We start from the raw sequence: 18,193 nt of genomic DNA, 5'->3' as shown, positions 1-18,193 counted from the left end.
TCCTTCCCTCAGTAAACCGGGCGCTCTGATGCTTTCCAGTCTAATAAACCTGACAATGTCAAAGGAACTTTGAAGTCAATTTCTAAAATATCCATCATAGACTCGGAAGGGCTTGGAATCCCATGGGGGAAGAAACCTCTACTCCAAAATTAAATTTTAAGCTCTAGGAAATGACCTTTGTAAAGTCAATTGTAAGACAGAAAAACCAAAGATTTTTTTTTTTTGGTGCACAATCAGCTCCCAGAAGCCCATCACCACTCAGGCCCAGGAGTGGGCACCGGCGCGCAGGGGCCAAGGGCCTGTGGAGCTGGTTGACTGCCAGTGTTCGCGTCCTCCTTCGTGGTTGTCTGAAAGATGATCAGCGCAAGACCACTGTTGCTGTCACTTAGAAACTACTGACGTTTCAGGGGCAAAGACCTGGCACAGACATTCTAACATTTTGCAAATTCCCTTTGTTTCTCATGGGCCTGAACTTGACTTAGAAGTTGTGCCTCTTAGTCTAAGTGGCGTCCATTCAGCCTGAGACGCTCTGATCCTCCGTGCTCAGGGACATGGTATTTCATTGCCGAATTTGCTTGTGCTTGTTCTATGACAAAGTTATAACCACACTGGAGTTGCAGAGAGCTGGAGAGTGTGAGGTTTGGGGACAGTTAGAAGAAAGGAGACAGAACAGGGGTTGCTTTCAGCCATGGGGCTGCTGGGTGGGCAGCCAGTTCTGCCAGCAGAGCCCCTAACTCCAGCTAGGAAAGTTCTAGCCCCATTTATTGCCTCATGCTTCTCAAAAGCGATGCACCGCATCATTAATTTTGTAGTTCCATCTGAAAGCTATAAATCGCGCCTTCCTATTGTCTTAATTTTCTGTAACCTTTAATAACATTTGTGAAAGAACACAGGAAAGAAGAAATTGCATTACAGAAACTTCTTTTGCTTTCATCCCAAAGCAGACATTGCAAAGACAGCATGATCGAGGCACCCGCCCCACCCCCCCAAATTTATTGTTTAGAATATAAGAAAATGGCTCAAAGTCTTCGCTGCTAGCTTGGTTCTTCCCAGGCAGAAGACACCCTTCTTTGTCACACTCAAGCTTCTCTTCTTGAATATGGCATACCCCCAAACATCAGCCACATATTCAAGTTTAAAGATTATGCCAGGGAGGGGTGGGTGTGAAAACCAGTTACCTGGTTTTGAATGTCTGCTGGCTCCCCCTATCACCCCTCCCCCTGCATCTGGCAATCAGAGGCAAGAGGAATTCTTGGAAGCAAAGGGATATTATATTTGCAGCTGGAAAAACCCAAAGGCACTGCTGTCCCGTCAAAGATCACAGAAGGGTCAAAGGACGGGTTACCCAGCGGGGCACAGAATACCCAGCTGCCTACCCACAATTCCTGCTAATAATGCTGATGGTCTCTCTGTATTTGTATCTAACAATAATCAATGCGAGTAACGTGTGATGACAGTGGCTGCCTTTTTAATACCCACTCAAGGCCAGGCTGGCCGAGAATGGGCAATGAGACACTGCCTTGCATTGTCACTTCAACTGTGCCAAAGTCACGGTCGTCAGGATTCTGCATAGAGGATGGAGGTTAGGTCCCGAGACGACACCTGGGCTGCCCAGGGTCACAGGTCTCTGGCTCCAAATGCTACTCTTTACGCCTTGCATTTATCTGTCCACGCCTTGCATTTATCTGTGTTTTTTTTTTAAACTATAGTTTAATTCTACCTTGTGAGAAATTATCCCACATAAAAAGAAATATAGAACTGTTCTTTCCCATAGGCTTGGACTAATTCTGTGGGCCTGGTGATGGCTTTCTGTCTCCGTGGAAGTGCACAGGGGACAAGGTCATTGCGTTCCAGGCACTAGTCTTTCATTCTTTCTATCAGTTGTACCTGGTCTCATTCAAAAATATATTCTCTGGTGGGACTTGAGAGAAATGGGTTTGAGTCTGAATTTAACTAGACATTGATGTACAGGAAAGTTAATTAGGGAAAAGAGGAAACATGGAAATGTGGGGAATCATTCTCAAACACATCAAAAGTGAGGATGGATTTTTGTCTAATGCTACGTGCTACATGTTTCTCATGTAATTTTCATTTAAAATAGATGTATCCGGGCCTCCCCGGTGGCGCAGCGGTTGAGCGCTGGGTTGCGAAGCTGCCCGCGGCCTCTGCGGCGCCGGTTTGATCCCCGGCTGCTCCCCGGCCACCGGCAGAGGATCCCACATGGCGCGCAGACCTCTCCTGCCGCCCGCTGCTCCCCTCAGCAGTGTACTTTGGTCCTTCTGCCTTCTCTGCTCCCCGCTCTGGCTCTGGTGAATTCTCTCACCCTCCCGCGCTTCTGACTGTACCCAGTGCATGTATAAACAAAACAAACAAACAAATAAATAAATAAAACATGCCTCTATAAAAAAAAAAAAAAAAAAAAAAATAAAATAGATGTATCCACTACTAAAGACACCTGCTTACATAAGAGAAGTATAGATGGTTCTGTGAATATGAATACATAAAGCAGGATTTCCTAAAAATGAAATGAAAGCAAAATTATTTTGGTAGTGAAAACACCACTGTGCTGGGAACTCTAGTGATTAGCTCCTTCTGGTAGAATTGGGTCTGTGGTAGCCTGGCCACTTGGAAGAATGGCTTGAGGTTAGAAAGCTAGCATGCTCCAATTTTATAATATGACCCTGTGGAAATGCAGTCAGTGGCATTGTGGCATTGTACTGACAGGTTTTTCAGATAAGTAGAAAATGAAACTGAAGCTAATATTTTCTCCTCAAATGTCAGAAAGATATTGAGCTGAGAAATAGTTGGATGTAGAATTCCTGGCACATGCACTCAGAAATGTTCCAAAAATAATTAGCGAGGTTGGGGTCCATGGGTATGAATCCCTCCCATGGATAAGATCTAAGAGGGACATACTCTGAAAGTGAATCACTCCTTTTGTTCACATGTGAGCTGAAAAATTAAATGGAAAGTATAATGAGGAAGATGTGGAAACCAGTTGCTTCTGTCTACGAACCTGTCCTCCCAATGAGATTTATCTGCCTTGTTGGCAGCTGCACTTATTCTTCTGCACAGGTTTCCTTGAGGATGAGGGAGCTTGTAATTGTCTTTTGAATATCACTGTTTTTCTTTTATACAAAGACACAGAATGATGTTTAGATTTAAGCTACACCTTCCACTGTGGGACAAGAAGATCATTAAAAATGTGTAGGAACAGCCTACTCCCCTCAGGCTCAGCAAGGGAGGAGAATGGGGGAGACTCATCTCTGTGAGGTCAGGTGTGGAGACCCAAGTGGATACCGGAGCAAGGTTTCAGGGGGCAACTCTTAGGAGAAAATGGAAATATTTATAGCACACATAAATGATGGTATACATCCATATGGGTTTCTGTGAGGATTACAGAGGAAACACTTGCAAATCACACACTTACAAAATGTTCCCCAAGACTTTGGGGGTCTGATTTCTTCTATTTCTTTAATCATTCTAGACTTCCCTATCTCTGCATCAATCTCCACCTCCACCTCCATCATCATCACCATCTCCACCTCCATCATCATCACCATCTCCATCTCCATCATCATCACCATCTCCATCTCCATCATCATCTCCATCTCCATCATCATCACCATCTCCATCATCATCACCATCCCCATCACTATCTCCATCTCCATCATCATCACCATCTCCATCTCCATCATCATCTCCATCACTATCTCCATCTCCATCATCATCTCCATCTCCATCATCATCACCATCTCCATCATCATCACCATCCCCATCACTATCTCCATCTCCATTATCATCACCATCTCCATCTCTATATCACTATCTCCATTTCCATCACCATCTCCATCAACATTACATCTCCATCTCCACTACCCTCTCCACCTCTCCATGCATCTTTATTATCTTGATCTCTATCACCTCTGTTAGTGCCTCCCTCAAGTTAGCTGGAACCTAAATACAATGGATGAACAAAGGGTTTCTTGTCTGAACTGCAGTTGAGAATGTGTGTACGTGGAGCCATTTGGGGTTGGTTACATGTGGATATTTGATGCTGCTACACAGTCAATTTCTAAGTTATGACTCAAAAATATTTAAATAAGCCTTTTCCATAAAGTAGAAATGCAGTTACTAAAACTTTCAGTTTAGACTGTAAGAAACTCATTTAAAAACACCCAATTTTTAATTTCTGAAAGTATAACCATCTTGTTTATTTTATTTTTTCAATTTTTAATTTAATTTTATTTTTATATTCCCCATACAATTGCAACCCCCAGCAATTCCACTCCTAGGTATTTACCCAAAGGTCACAGAAACATCAATTCCAAAGAGCACCTGCACCCCTACCTATGTTTATAACCATCTTGTTTAAATGTCCACATTAACATACAGCTTCCAGATATTCTGGACTGGATATCATATAGCCTTTAGATATGTTGGAATGAACATCAACTCACTCTATTGTGAGTGTTCTTAAGCTCCCACAATCCCAGTTCAAGTTGTTTGTACTAAACATGTTTAGTATTAAACATACAGGTAGGTCCTACTATTGGAGACAGCTAAAGACTTTCTGAGGATTCCACCATTTCCTGAATAGTCTGCGGGTTAAGCAGACTTTCAATAGCAATTTAGGAATAATATGAAAAAATAGTGCTTCCTAATAGAAGACTTGTATGAAGTGGGAGCTTCCATCTATTCAGACTCTTACTGGATATTTTCTCATACGTACACCAAGCAGACCATCCGGCAACATTTTCATGCAGATTCCAGTAAATTACTAGTTTATTTACTGTCAGGAATTAACTTCAAATGTTGACTTCATTGTTCATATGAGAATTATGGAACTTCAAAGTTAGCAACATAAAAGAAAATTAGATTTACATGATGTCAGGAAGCATGAGAGGAAAATCACAGTCTCAACGAGCAGATGTACCCCCACCGAATACCCAGAGAGCACAATCGCGTGAGAGCAGCAGAACTTTTCAAAACTTGCATGATATTGCTTTAGACAAATGGGTTGACATGTAAATATTTCTAATGAGTACTTACCATTAGCTGAGCATCTACAAATTTTCCAGGTTTTTTGATGGGAGAACCGATATTAAAACTTTCCAAAACAAGAGTACCAAATTGTAATAGCACAAATTTAAAAAATTCATCTTTATCCAGATAATAAAAGCTGAGAACAATTTTAACAAAAAGTATCTAAAAGGCAGAAAAAACTATCAAGAGAAAGGACAAACTCAAAACACACTAATGTATTCAAAAGACTATTAAAAAACTTTACAATTTAATTATTGGAAGATTCTAGAACTGCTTCAGTGCTTCTGTACTGAGGAAGTAAGCTGTACGTGTGAGGAGTAATAAATGAAATTGTTAATTTTACTGTTTCCCTAGGGAGTAGCAAGAGAAGGGGTGGGAGTTATGCTATTTAGATTTCCAAATGGATCCTAGTTTATATGCAATAATAAATCCTCAATGTGTTGCTAATTAACTCTACTTCAAACCACTCCCTTTTTTTTAGGGCTTAAAAGACATTTCGACTCCTGGGATGACTCACCATTCATATTCTTAAAGATGTTCAGGATGGGGAGGATTTGACGGTAATAGGGCACCAAAGCTTCACCCACCATCTCAGCTGACACCACCAGATGCTGGAGGACTTTGAGGGTGACACAGATGACCTGTCGGTTTCGGAGGTTCAGCGCATCTGTACAGAAGGAGAAGGAACAAGCAGGAGAGAGAAATGTATTCATCCCTAGACATTAAAGTGAAGACTTAACTCCGTCAGTCTCGCAATGCGCTGAGCCCCATCCTCACAGTGCCCAAGGAGGCACCGTCACCCTTAATGCCGCACTGGGACTTTCCCGCGTACTCTTTGCCCCCCTGCGAGTCCTGATTCCTCGCCAGCCCTAGAAAAGTAACTCATCCCCATCACAGAAGAGGCAGTGATGGATGGGTGGGGTGCATGGCCAAAGATCGGTCAATCCCTGGCATTAAAGGCGCCACGAAGGTTGACAGCAAAGGGGCTTGTGTGCAACAATTCCTCTCAGTCAACAACGCACACTAGTCCTGAGTCATTACCATACAACAGACATTATTTTAGGAAGAGGATTGGGTACTGTGTGTGTGAGTAGAACCTGATAAACACCGCGAATATTCTTGGTAGAAGACACTCTATTCAGACTCCCAAGAAAGCAGCGAAAACACTTCTAAAAATCCACGACTTTATATCCACAGCAAATAACTGAGAACAAAGGAACGCAGAGCGAAAGAGCAATCCTGAAGCTCAGGAACAAGCTGTCTGCAGAAGGACAGGAGACTCTGGGGGTGCCGTGTGGTCCCGTGGGGGTGCAGGGGGCCAGGGACCAGGGCACCACAGCTGGCGCGATGCATTTGGTAGACCCCCACACTTTCTTAGTCTCCCCAATCACAGGAACTCGTTTACTGTCGAAGATGACTCAAAGCCCCAATATTTAAGCAGATGACAGAGGACACCTGTGAGAGAATGTCCAGGGCCGGGATGGAGGCAATACGATGACCGCGATGATGCCAGGACAGAGTCAAGGGTGGTTCTAATTTGTGAGATGTTCTCTCTTGCAAAGAAAAGACTCTCTCTGGCCTCACATTATGTGCCCTTGACGGGCGAGCAAGGGGCGCAGCTGCCGGCAGGGGAGAGGCCGCGGTGGTCGGGGGTGCGCGAGGGCTGTCCCGGCGTGGTTCTTCACGCCAACTCCCCTGCCCAAGAGTCTGGACCTTGCCAGCACCTCAAACTCAGTTCATGCCGAAGTTGTTTCCTCTATAAATGTGTTCTTTTTCTTCCCTCTATAGCCATATTTACCAACGATACAACCAGGTCCCCAGCCACTTCGGCTCAAAAACTGCTTCTTGTCTCATATTCCTCACGCTACAAGGTGTGTTGTTGTGCCTGTGCAGGAGAATCTGTGTCCTCGCATGCACACCACTGCTCCGCTGGCCTGGGCCTTCTCTTCCCGCTCCCCCTGCAGGCCTGGGCCTTCTCTCCACGCTCCCTCCACTGGCCTGGGCCTCTGTCCTCTTCACTTGTCCCTCCATCCTCAACTCCAAGTCTTCTGGCTCTGGGTCGACTTCCCACTGCCCCTGCTCTGGGGCTGGTTTTCCAATCCCATCTGCACCCCCCCATCTGTCTTTGCACCCCTACTGGACTAATCTTCCTAGAGCAAATCTGATCTCACCACCTGCTCCAAGAGCTCAGAGTCCCCTCCCACCCATTTCCTTCAGAATAAAGTACAAACCAGGCAGGCACAGGGTTGACACATGGGATAAGCTTGAATCAGACTCTTCTCAATTAGAAATCCTCAGGTAAACGTGTCACTTGGTGGTTTCACAGCTATTTGCTCTGGTCTCACTGGGAAGTTTTTTTTTTTTTAATTAATTTTATTTTTATATTCCCCATACAATTGCAACCCACTTATTTTGACCCCAATCCCTCCTTCCCCCGTAGAGTGTCTCTGGTTCATAGTTCTTTGTTGATTTTGATATTTTCTTTCTTATGGTTATTCTTTTTTCCTGATCCCTTATTTAAGTTTTCTAGACTCCTGCTATGAGTGAGACCATCTGGTATTTTTCTTTTTCTTTCTGGCTTATTTCGCTGAGCTTGATCCCTTCCAGCGCCATCCATGTTGCTGCAAATGGCATGAGTTTATCTTTTTTGATGGCTGAGTAATATTCCATGGTGTATATGGACCACATCTTCTTGATCCAGTAATCTATTTTTGGGCATCTGGGTTGTTCCCATAGCTTAGCTATTGTAAACAGTGCTGCTATAAACATAGGGGTGCAGGTGCTCTTTGGAGTTGATGTTTCTGTGTCCTCTGGGTAAATACCTAGGAGTGGAATTGCTGGATCCTATGGAAGCTCTATGTTTAGTAGGTCAAGAAATCTCCACACGGCTCTCCATCTCACTGGGAAGTTTTTAACAATAGTAAGTTGTGGTCAGTTTCATTCCCTCTGACAAGATGGGGCTGAGGGATGAAGACCCCTCTGGGCAGCCCATGGCATCAGGTGTGGTCCAGATTACATCCCTGCTTAGTTTCATAGTGAACAAAAATGGAATAAATAGAGCAGGCTCAGTTTTGGGCAGGGAACTGACCTAAACATTTCTATGGCATTCAGTTGCCGATGGCTCATCACAACAGTTTCTATACACACAGCAGACCACACCAGATATCTGAAAAACACCTGAAAATAGAATATTCTCATTTTTCCTACAATCTATGAAAATGAGCTACTCCGACCAGTGCTGCAGAGAAGCAGAGGAAGAAGAGAGGGACAGGGCATGCTGCTAACCACCTCCCAGGCAACGCTGATGGTTGCCCTTCTGGTTTTAGACAATCTGCAAGTGGTTTTGTTTTTTCAAGAAGCCAGGGGTGTCCTAACCTTGCCTACCAAGCAAGTCCAGTTCAACAGAAGAGAATTGGGAGCCTGCAGAAACACTGTTCTGGGGATGACAGGCAGTGGGCATTCTGTCAAAATGTCCATCCATGAAGCTAAACAAGCTTTGGTTTCAGGACCGCAACAAATCCACGGGGTGGCTCACACAACTGCCGTCAGCATGCACCGAGCATCTCTAATGTGACTTCGCTGAGTGCTGCACATTCATGCCCCTTGGCCTCCTCCATCAAATATGCAGAGGTTATAATCTGTGCTACTCACTGTTTAAGGGATTGGAGACAGAGAAGTGAACAAGACAACTACGGCACACGTCCCCTTGTGGCTTGCCAGGTGTGGATGAAGATAGTGAACAAAACTAAAAGTGTGATGAATACTGATAAAAAGGACAGATATTCAAACAGCATGTCAAAAAGGACATGTGCCCTAGTTTGGAGAGTAGGAAAGGCCCCCTACAGACGGACAGGCCCGAGGGGGTAGAGATCATTCCAGAAGAGGGAAGAGCACACTAGAGCCTGCTTTTCCTGGATAAAGGAGCTCTTACTGCAAAGTCTTCTCAGCTCATAGAGATAAAGTTCTACTCAGTGATGTGGGACTAAAGCCCTAGCCAGCAGAGAAACAATCTTCTAAATGGTTTTCTCTTTGTGTCTGTGCTTCTCTTGGGATCACTCTGAAGTGGTGGGAAGACGTACGTGGGTGTGTGAAGACGTGTTATAAAAGGAGAGTGAGGTTGTAAGCTCAAGTTTAGTCCAAGCTAAAGGACCCCCTAGGTCCCATCTTGCCTTATCATCCATAAAGAATCAGATGCTTAAGACCCTGGTTTCTGCCTTGTCTCTACTCATCGCTGCTTCCCACCCCACTTATTACAGCCACATCCAGCTAAATACTTTTTAAAGTCCTTAGTGAGGAGAGATTATACATTGAGACCGAACCACCTGGCTGTGGCGTTCATATCTTCTTATGTATTGAAGCAAATGAATAATTGAGTGCATGCAATTCTCATTCCATTTTGTGTTTTGCTCTTTTAAGCAAGTCTGTCTGTTGACATCATAAGGTCAGTTAGTAGAACCCATTGCAAGCATCAGAAGAGAAAGCACCCTTCATGTGGGTGGCACACATCTGAGGGGGTGCAGGAAAGTTCCCCGCAGCCGTAGTACCCCTGGGACTGGTGTCCTATTTGGATATGCGTGACAAAGCTCGTAATCAGACAGGCTAGAGCATGCTTATCTACCACCGATGTTAGAGAAAAGTGTTGTCATATAGACGATATTGCTTAAAGAGCAAGTTTTGCCTATCTATCACATACAATGCACATATATGTATGAATAATAACAATATTCAACTTTTCTTGGTTAGTCTTATGCCTATATGCATACCAAGTTGATCATTTGGGGATAAACTGACCATCTCTCTCACTAGGGATGGTAATAATAGATAGCAGGAAATAATTCATTCCGTTGCTATTCTGATTGGATTAAATGTTGCGATAAATGTTGTTTTTTTAAGATTTATTTTATTTATGCATACAAGAACTGGGGTACAGGCCAGAGGTGTGGGGGGTGAGAGGATTCACCAGAGACAGAGTGGGGAACAGAACAGGGAGATTTATTGAAATCCACTGCTGAGGGGAGCAGCGGGGAGACAGGAGAGGTCTGCTGGGCCCTGTGGGTAGCTCCCTGGCTGGGGATCAAACTCAAGCTGCAGTGGCTGCTGACAGTTTCATAGTGCTGCATCTTAACCCCTGCACCACCAAGGAGGCCCCATGATAAATGTTATTGGATTAACAATGATCCACAAGTAAAATGACTGAACCATTGTTACTCTCAATGATGCCTAAAACGGGGCTCTGAGACCTCTTGAATGACCAGGCATGGCGTCAAAGCCCCTGCAGTCACTGGGTAATACAGGCAGGGTGTGCATTATAAAAGCCCCTTAACTTCATCCAAGAAGGATGTTTTAATATTGTCCATTTTCATTTTAGTTTCCTCTATTTTTCTTCCCTGGTCTCGGGGAATTAAGACATGCCATTAAATTGGAAGTCTTTTTATTCTTACTGGCCTAGTGTAACTAGATGAAAAAGAGATTTTTTTTGTGTGTGTGGGGGGAACAAAGTTCTTTTCCTTTGAAAAAGTATGTTAACAGATATAAAGAGAATATGATTCTGTAGCTTGAAAGAGAAGAAATGTGTTTATCCTGTGTTGATGGGCCTGAAAGCTACTGTCAAGACATAAGTGAGGACTTTGAACTCAAGATTTTAGGTTTAGAAAAGAGTCTAACATAAAAAATCTTCTGACATTACAGACCAACCAGTGGAAACTTTCCATTCAGAAAATTGGATTTCTATTGTACTGCTTACTGCATTCAAGTGTAATCAACAAGATAGAAATTCCAGATATCTAGAAATTGCTGAAGAATAAGGAAAAAATAATTTAGCGTCAAAGTGGTAAAACTTATTCATCTTAGATGGCTATAAGTTCTATGCAGGATTTTCTCAAGCATAAAATCCAATATTGCTATGATTTTTGCAAAGAGAATATTTCCTTCTATCAGACAAGATTCTCTATGTGGAGTGAGGAGAAGTGAAGGGATTTCTACTTCTTTTAAAACTAAACCACCAACCAAAATGCAAGAACAATAAATTCTTAAAAATATTGTGGACACATGCTGTACATGATAATATCCTTGATATACAAATAGCCCTCATCGACTAATGAAAGATTGAATCTTCTAATTAAAAATTGGGCCCAGGACATGAATAGCTAAAACACAAGTTAATACATACAAATGAATAATTACTGCTCTAGAATGTTCAACTTCATTGTTATAATCAAATGAAATTAAATACTACAGTACTTTATAATTTTGAATATTATATTAACAAAAAGAGTTTGAAAATGTAATACTCGGTGCGGAAGCCAGACTGGAAAAAGACACTCTCATGACACTTCATTACAATCCATTGCAGCCTTTCTGTAGCAAGATGCATTTAACGCTCTATGCAGATGTGCTTATAACACGCAACCCAGCATCAAGTGTAAGGAAGGATGCAACTGTGCAGAAAGGGTTATGAGGGGGAAGCCATAGAGAGTATTATTTAGAACTAGAAACAATGGTCAGAGAAAAAAATTTAAAATAGAAACATGTTTGTAAGATACAAGTTAGTAAAGGTCTCATTTTTTATCTCATTTTATTTTTTTATTTTTATTTTTTATTTCATTTTAGTAACAGAATATAAACAGAAAATATTGGAAATTTATATATCCGATGCTAAAATTAAGAGACTGTATTTTCCATAGATATGGGTTGGTGCAGAATTTTATTCCATTAAAAAGAACATACTTATTGCTATATTTTGCATATTTCCCTAAAATCATTATTTATGATTGTAATTTTATATTTTAATAAACAATTCAGACCTTCTCTGTATGTTCCATCTCAATATTTTCTTCATTACTCTTAACCACTTATAATAGGAGACAAACATTAAAGTAATTAGTCAGGTTAAAGTATACTTCCAGTTTGATAAAAATTTCATTAAATTTCTCAAATAATTTTGGGAAAAACTACCATCGATTCTACTAAATCTTTTAATTAGGAACATATATCTCTGATTTTTCTTATTGCCTGGAGTTACGCTTCTCAGAAAACATTTTCAGTGTTTTAGATGTAGATTCTGCGTAATTTTGTTAGGTTTCCTCAATGGAGTTTACTGTTATTATCTGCGTAGATCATTTTATCCTAATATATTTCCTAAAATATATTGGCAACATACACACAAACATATGACTTTTTGTACATTCATTTATAGTTTGTTAACTTAATTCCCTTAGTGATTGTAATTGTTTTCCAGTAATTGAAGTTGGGTGCTATGAGTAATTATTTCACCAAAAACATTGCTTTCTAATAATTATTTTGGGTCATAAGAGTCAGAATTTCTAGACGCATGCATACATACTGTTATCGTGAGAGTAGACATTTTAACTTTTAAATCATCCTTATTTATATTGATAGCTTAAGTTATTTATATTTTGTTTTATAAAATATTTTATATAAAATGTCACTTCACCATTTTAAGGTGTCCACTTCAGCGGCACTGCCTTCACAAGGGTGCGGTGATCAGCACCATCTGTTTCCGACCCCCCAGACAGAGACTCTCTACCAGGTAGACACAAACTCCCCGAGGGCCTGCTCTCCGGCTCCGGTAAACTGTGATGTGCTGTCTGTCTCCAAGAGTTTGCGTATTATAAATGTCTTAATGTATCTGAATGATTATTTTTTAAGTTAAAATATTATTGATGCTTGAGATTGTTAGACTAGTATCTAATGTAGTGGTTGAATTAGACTGAAGTGGACATAAATGTTGCTAGTTGAGGAGTACTTACCATACAATGCATTAATTTACAGAGAGAGTACAATGCATTCAAACCCAAATTTGGGTTTCAAAATTGTAGAATGTCTCATAGTATGAAGATGTACCCCTAGATCATAAAAATAATACAATTAAACAAAAAAAAAATAGATAACATTTTCTTTTTTTAAAAAAGACTGTTTTGCTTAGAAGCACTGGGGTACAGGCCAGAGGTGAGGTGTGTGTGTGTGTGTGAGATGACTCACCAGAGACAGAGTGGGAAGCAGAGCAGGTGGATCCACTGAAATCCACTGCTGAGGGGAGCAGCGGGGAGTCGGGAGAGGTCTGCTGTGCCCTGTGGGTAGCTCCCTGGCCGGGGATCGAACTCGCGCTGCAGAGTCTGCGGACAGCGTCACAGAGCTGAGGCTTCACCCCTGAGCCACCAGTGAGGCCCCTGACGGCACAGACTTTCCTCCTGACCTTCACACCAGGCGAAAGGGGACCCGGTCCGTGCGGGAAGGGAAGCGGGAGCCCGCGTGGGCGCGTCCAGCTGGGAGGCAGCGCTGCCCAGCGTGGGCCTCTGTCCCCGGCCCTCGGGCACGGACGGTCCCTCGCCCGCCCCATCAGTCTGGTTTGGATCTTGCTGCCTCCCGTCCCCTCTTCACGGGGGACCAGGGCCGGATCCCCCGGCCCCTTCCACGAGCCCCAGGACGCGTCCCTCGGGAGCGCAGGTGCCCGCGGAGGCTCGCGCTGCCCAAGGGACCTCGGCTCCCCCGGCGCCCCTGCTCGGGCCGCGGCGCGGGCTCTCCCCTCCCCTCCCGAGCTTCTCCACCCGGACGCCCCGGGGCGGGAGAGACGCGTCGTGAGGACAGGCGGCAGCCCCAGAGCGGGGTCCGGTCACCGCCTGAGGCCCTGGTCGTGCCCTGACCTGGCGCCCCAGGACCTCGCGGGACGACCCCAGCGACGCCCGGCTCCGTGTCCAGCCCGTGCTCGGGAGACGGGCCCGGCCCTGCGCCCTCGGGGAGCAGCCGGCTGGCGCGAGGCCGCAGCCGGGGCGCCGCAGCCCAGGCCGGGCCCGCGGCCGTCCCAAGGCCCGCCTGCGCCCACGGGGAGCCCGGGCCTGGGCGCCACTGCTGGGGCTCACAAGGGGGAGGGGACGCCCCGGAAAATGGATGTGCCAGCCGCCAGCTCCAGATTCTGTTCCCTCATGGCTCGGATTCTCCTTGGGAAAGTGGAACCGGCCAGTGTAGGGTGGGTGGTTTCCAGGCTCTCTGCCCTCCCACCATGAGGGTGGCCCTCTGAGGGCACCTGCCGTGGGCACCTGCCGTGGGTTCGCTGCTGCGAGCTGTGCTGACTTCGTGGGCCCTGGGAGGAGGCTTGAGCTGTTCCAGGAGAAGCAGACGAAGCAGAAGAGGCAGGAGAGAGACGGGGAGAAAGAGGCCGGAGAAGCCCAGAGTGAAGACTTGCCGGGGGCTTGGGGGCCCGCGGGCCTCCTGCGCCCTGGCACCCCCGCCTGCTGTGTACCTGGCTGCCGCACGACATGTGGGCGCTGGGCTAAAGCCTGAGAAAGCCACCGAGGGCTCGGGGACTCTCCGTGACCCGCCGGGCCTGCTGGAATCATAGAAACCTCCCGTGCCATCCCGCCCCTGCGGTCAGTGCAGGGACGTTTGCTCGGCAGTAGAGTGACCCTGAAGTCTCAGTGTCTCCACCCGGAAAAGGACCATTTCTCAGTCACCGTCCATGCCCAGGCCAGCTCCGGGCAGGGTGAGGGGAGGAGAGTTAGTGGGCTCTGAGGGCTTCCCTGAAGGGAAAACACATCTGCAGCCACAGGCCATGGGCAGCGTCGGTGGGCAGCACGCATCTTTGCAGAGAATTCATCTATTTTCTAAGCCAGCACGTCTCCTTCCCCACTGCGTCCCAAGGCGGCTACACCCTATGGCTTAACCAAACCAGTGTGTTCCATCTCCTTGACCCCGGTCAGAGGCGGGCATGGGTGTGCGGCCGCCGTATCGCAGGGAGTCTTTGACCTGGACTTTTCCTGGACATTCAGGGACAAGGACACTTGCTCTACTTCCCTGCAGGTGTGAAGACGTGAGCACATATTTCTAGGAGCCCCTGGGAGCATCCTGAGGCCAGGAACGAAGCCAGCTTTGAGATGATCTTGCATAAAAGAGAGTAGCGTGACCAGGGAGAGCTACCAGGGTAAACCCTGCCCGAACTGTGAGCAGCTCTGGAACATTCAGTTATGTGAGTTATCAAGCAAACCTGACTGCTTGTGACAATTTAAATGAGTTTTCTTTTTTGTCTCATAACCAAAATAATCCTAAGTGATCGGCCTCCATTTCATATCTTCAGAACAAATTAGTTTTCTTCTTAAATTAAAAAAAAATACTTTTTAAAGTTATTATCACTTTGTAAATAATTTACCTGGATAATTTTAAGATATGTAAGTAAAATTATTCACTCATAAATAAAGGATAATGCATTTCAAATGTACTAGCTCCTTTCTAATTAAATGGAATTCTCAATACAATTTCTGTTTGTGATATAGATGCTTGTATTTTATCCAGAGTTGGTGTATTATTTTCCACTGGATGTTCTTTAACAAGGATATTCTGCTTTTAAAAAAAATGTTCCTGCTCAAGTTTCTTCAGCTGTGTCTGTGCCTGTTTGTCCTTTCTAGCTGGCTGACCTCAGCTCATTAGTGCTTTCTTAATGAGGCCACCGTCTTATGTCCTATTTGTAGATCAGAGATATTTCTGTAATCCTTTAATGGCTGCCTCCTAGCCGATCATCTCACAAATACATGTTGCTCATACACAAAAAGAATCCCATGAGAGAAGAATGTAGATGAATAAACAAAACTTACCCTCACCACTGAAATCATTTCTCTTATATCATTATACTCTCTACTTTCTGTCCCCTCTAAGTTTTTCCTATAGACCATGTCTCCTATAAGAGAGTTTTTAAACAATATGCAATACAGTGGCAAGATCAAATGGCCATGTCACACTTTTCATTTTGACACCTAAACAGATTTCAATATGCTGGCAGGTTTGTAACTGATTCAATTAATCTGCCAATATTTGGATGCGTCTGCTGTGTACCAGCCAGCACATAGATGCTGTGGGACTGTATTACTTTCTTATATTTTATTCTAAATGACATAAGTGGGGGAGGCATATCAAGTTCTGTGGGAGAGGGGAGGCATAAGTAAAGAGAGGACTGGAATAGAGGGGAGCAAGGGGGAAGAGACTCAGAAGAGGCCCTGTAAGACAACCCCTATTGGAGCCAGACTGTCAAGCTCCCTTAGTGTGCTGGCACTTGGGGATGTGGGAATGGCAATTCCTGTAAGGCCGCAAAGGTACAGCATTAGAAAAGTGCAAGCCCATCAGTATGACCAGAGCAAGGAGTGCACAAAGAGACATAGCAAGGAATGAAGTAATTAAGTCAAAAACAAAATTTGCAGCCAGATATTGAATGGAACTTTTTGAATGTTATGCCAATGAATTGAAAGGAGATAGAAATTGGAGCGGCTATCCTTGAAAGATGGACTTGCATCAGGTAAGATCTGAGAGTTGAAAGTTTGCGGCCTATGTAAGCTAAGGCAGGTGGCCTGCACAGAAGAAAGGAGGAGAAAGTAGCAGGAATGCTGGCTTACGGTGTGAGAGGAGAGAGAGAGAGGGCCTGGCACAGCAGACAGAGAATTAGAGTGGGGTTGATCCTGGAAGTCAGAGTCCCACAGAAGAAGTAAGCTAAAAATCTGCATGAAAGCCCTACCTTAGATGACCTCTAAAGATTGCACACACAGGAGAGATCCCAGTAGGTCCAGATGATGACCACAAGCTGGAAGATGAAAGAACTGAATATGAAAGAAAGTTCCTGCTGTCTACCACAGAAGAGAGATAGCTTGGTGCCTGTTTTTGGTTTTGTAACAGTTTAGCTGTCAGGCTTAGAAGTGACATTCTTCTAGAGAATATAACAGAGACTCTAGAACATAGTCCTAATGCCCAAGGTACAGTCAGACTTCCTTGCCCTGTTGAGGCTGGATGGGCCCTAGATAACATCTGGTCAATGAGTAGTTGATAGAAGTGGAAAGTGTCACTTCCAGGGTGGAGTATTTCATCACCAGGGAGAGCCCCTTCTGAGCTCTTGCTTCCTTTGGTTCTGTGACCAGTGACATCGATCAGGTTGTCCCTAAGCAACTTCAATGAACAGAGTCCCAGACAACCTGTAATAAGCATGTAGCACATGTGAGGAATATACCTTTTATTTTAGTTGCTTATTTTATTATTTATTTTGGTGTTTGGTTGATATTTCAATATTACCTACTCTGCTCTAACTGACAAAATTCACTTTATCATGTTAAGAAAATTCTATTCTTAGCTTGTTTTAAAGCACAAATGGGTGTTGAATTTTATCAACCGCTTCTTATTGTCATTTGAGATGATCATTTATTTTATCCTCTAATATCCTAATGTAAATTGCATTAATTGATTTTTCTGAAGTTCAATCTTATATTCCTGAAATAAAGTCAACTTTGTTGGGTACTATCAATTTTACATATTAATGGATTCTATTTGCTAGTAATTTTGTTTAGAAAAAATTTGTGGGTATTAATGAGTAATATTGTGCTGAAAGTTTCCTTCTTTTAATGTCATATGATGTCCTTGTTGGTGTCAGGATTATGCTAATCTCATAAAATAAACCAGAAAGTGTATTCTCTCATTTTTTAGTTTTATTGACTAAGAAAATTTGTTCAAGATTTGAATGATCTTTTTCTATGAGTGTTTGACATGACTGATCAGCGAGGCTGTGTGAACCTGAGTTATCTTCGTGTGTGGGATCTTAATTGCTGTTTTAATTTCTTCATTGCTATATTATAGTTTGTATATTAACTTATTTTCTTCTGTTCATGTTAGTTATAAAACTGGGGAGTGAAGAGTGAAGGTTTTGGTAAGCTGTATTTCCCAAAATTTGACTGTTTCACTGAAATTTCAAAGTTGTAGGAGCAAAGTTGTTCATGCTATCATCATGGTATTGCCAATGTCTGTAGGGTCTGTAGGACATTCCCTTTTCCATTTCTGATACTGGTTATTTCTGCCTTCTCTCATTTTAAATTTATAAACTTTGTCAAATGTTCACTTTTTTATTAGTCATTTCAAGGAGCTAGTCAATATTTGATTGTTAATTCTCTCAATTGCATGGCTGTTTTCCATTTTTAAAATAATATTGTGGTTTTCTCCCCTAGCAATTTAATTTCTTTTGACTTTCTTTTATTGTTATTTCTGTCACTTATTGAGATGGATAATTTAGTGTTTTTCCTTCTTTTTTTCCTGAAAAAATGGTGTATATTTAAGGGTACATATTTTAGTCTTAATGCTATTTCATCATGTTGTATATGGTGAATAT

At 43.5% G+C, this 18,193-nt stretch overlaps 1 protein-coding gene across 2 annotated transcripts in view; it reads right to left on the bottom strand.

Moving 5' to 3' along the window:
* The window catches only part of PACRG (parkin coregulated), a 403,478-nt gene that overhangs the window by 166,011 nt on the left and 219,274 nt on the right, over window positions 1–18,193 (bottom strand). For both annotated transcript variants that reach the window (XM_054697962.1, XM_054697963.1), the window contains exon 4: window positions 5,564–5,713. In XM_054697962.1, the coding sequence (XP_054553937.1) occupies window positions 5,564–5,713 (150 nt within the window). The remainder of the gene's footprint in view (window positions 1–5,563; window positions 5,714–18,193) is intronic.

The sequence above is a fragment of the Talpa occidentalis genome, unplaced genomic scaffold (genome assembly GCF_014898055.3).
Source record: "Talpa occidentalis isolate TD23 unplaced genomic scaffold, MPIMG_talOcc4v2.1 talOcc4.2, whole genome shotgun sequence".
Taxonomy (NCBI): domain Eukaryota; kingdom Metazoa; phylum Chordata; class Mammalia; order Eulipotyphla; family Talpidae; genus Talpa; species Talpa occidentalis.
The sequence above is the reverse complement of the archived record's forward strand: the minus strand, read 5'-3'. Positions and strand labels throughout refer to the sequence as shown.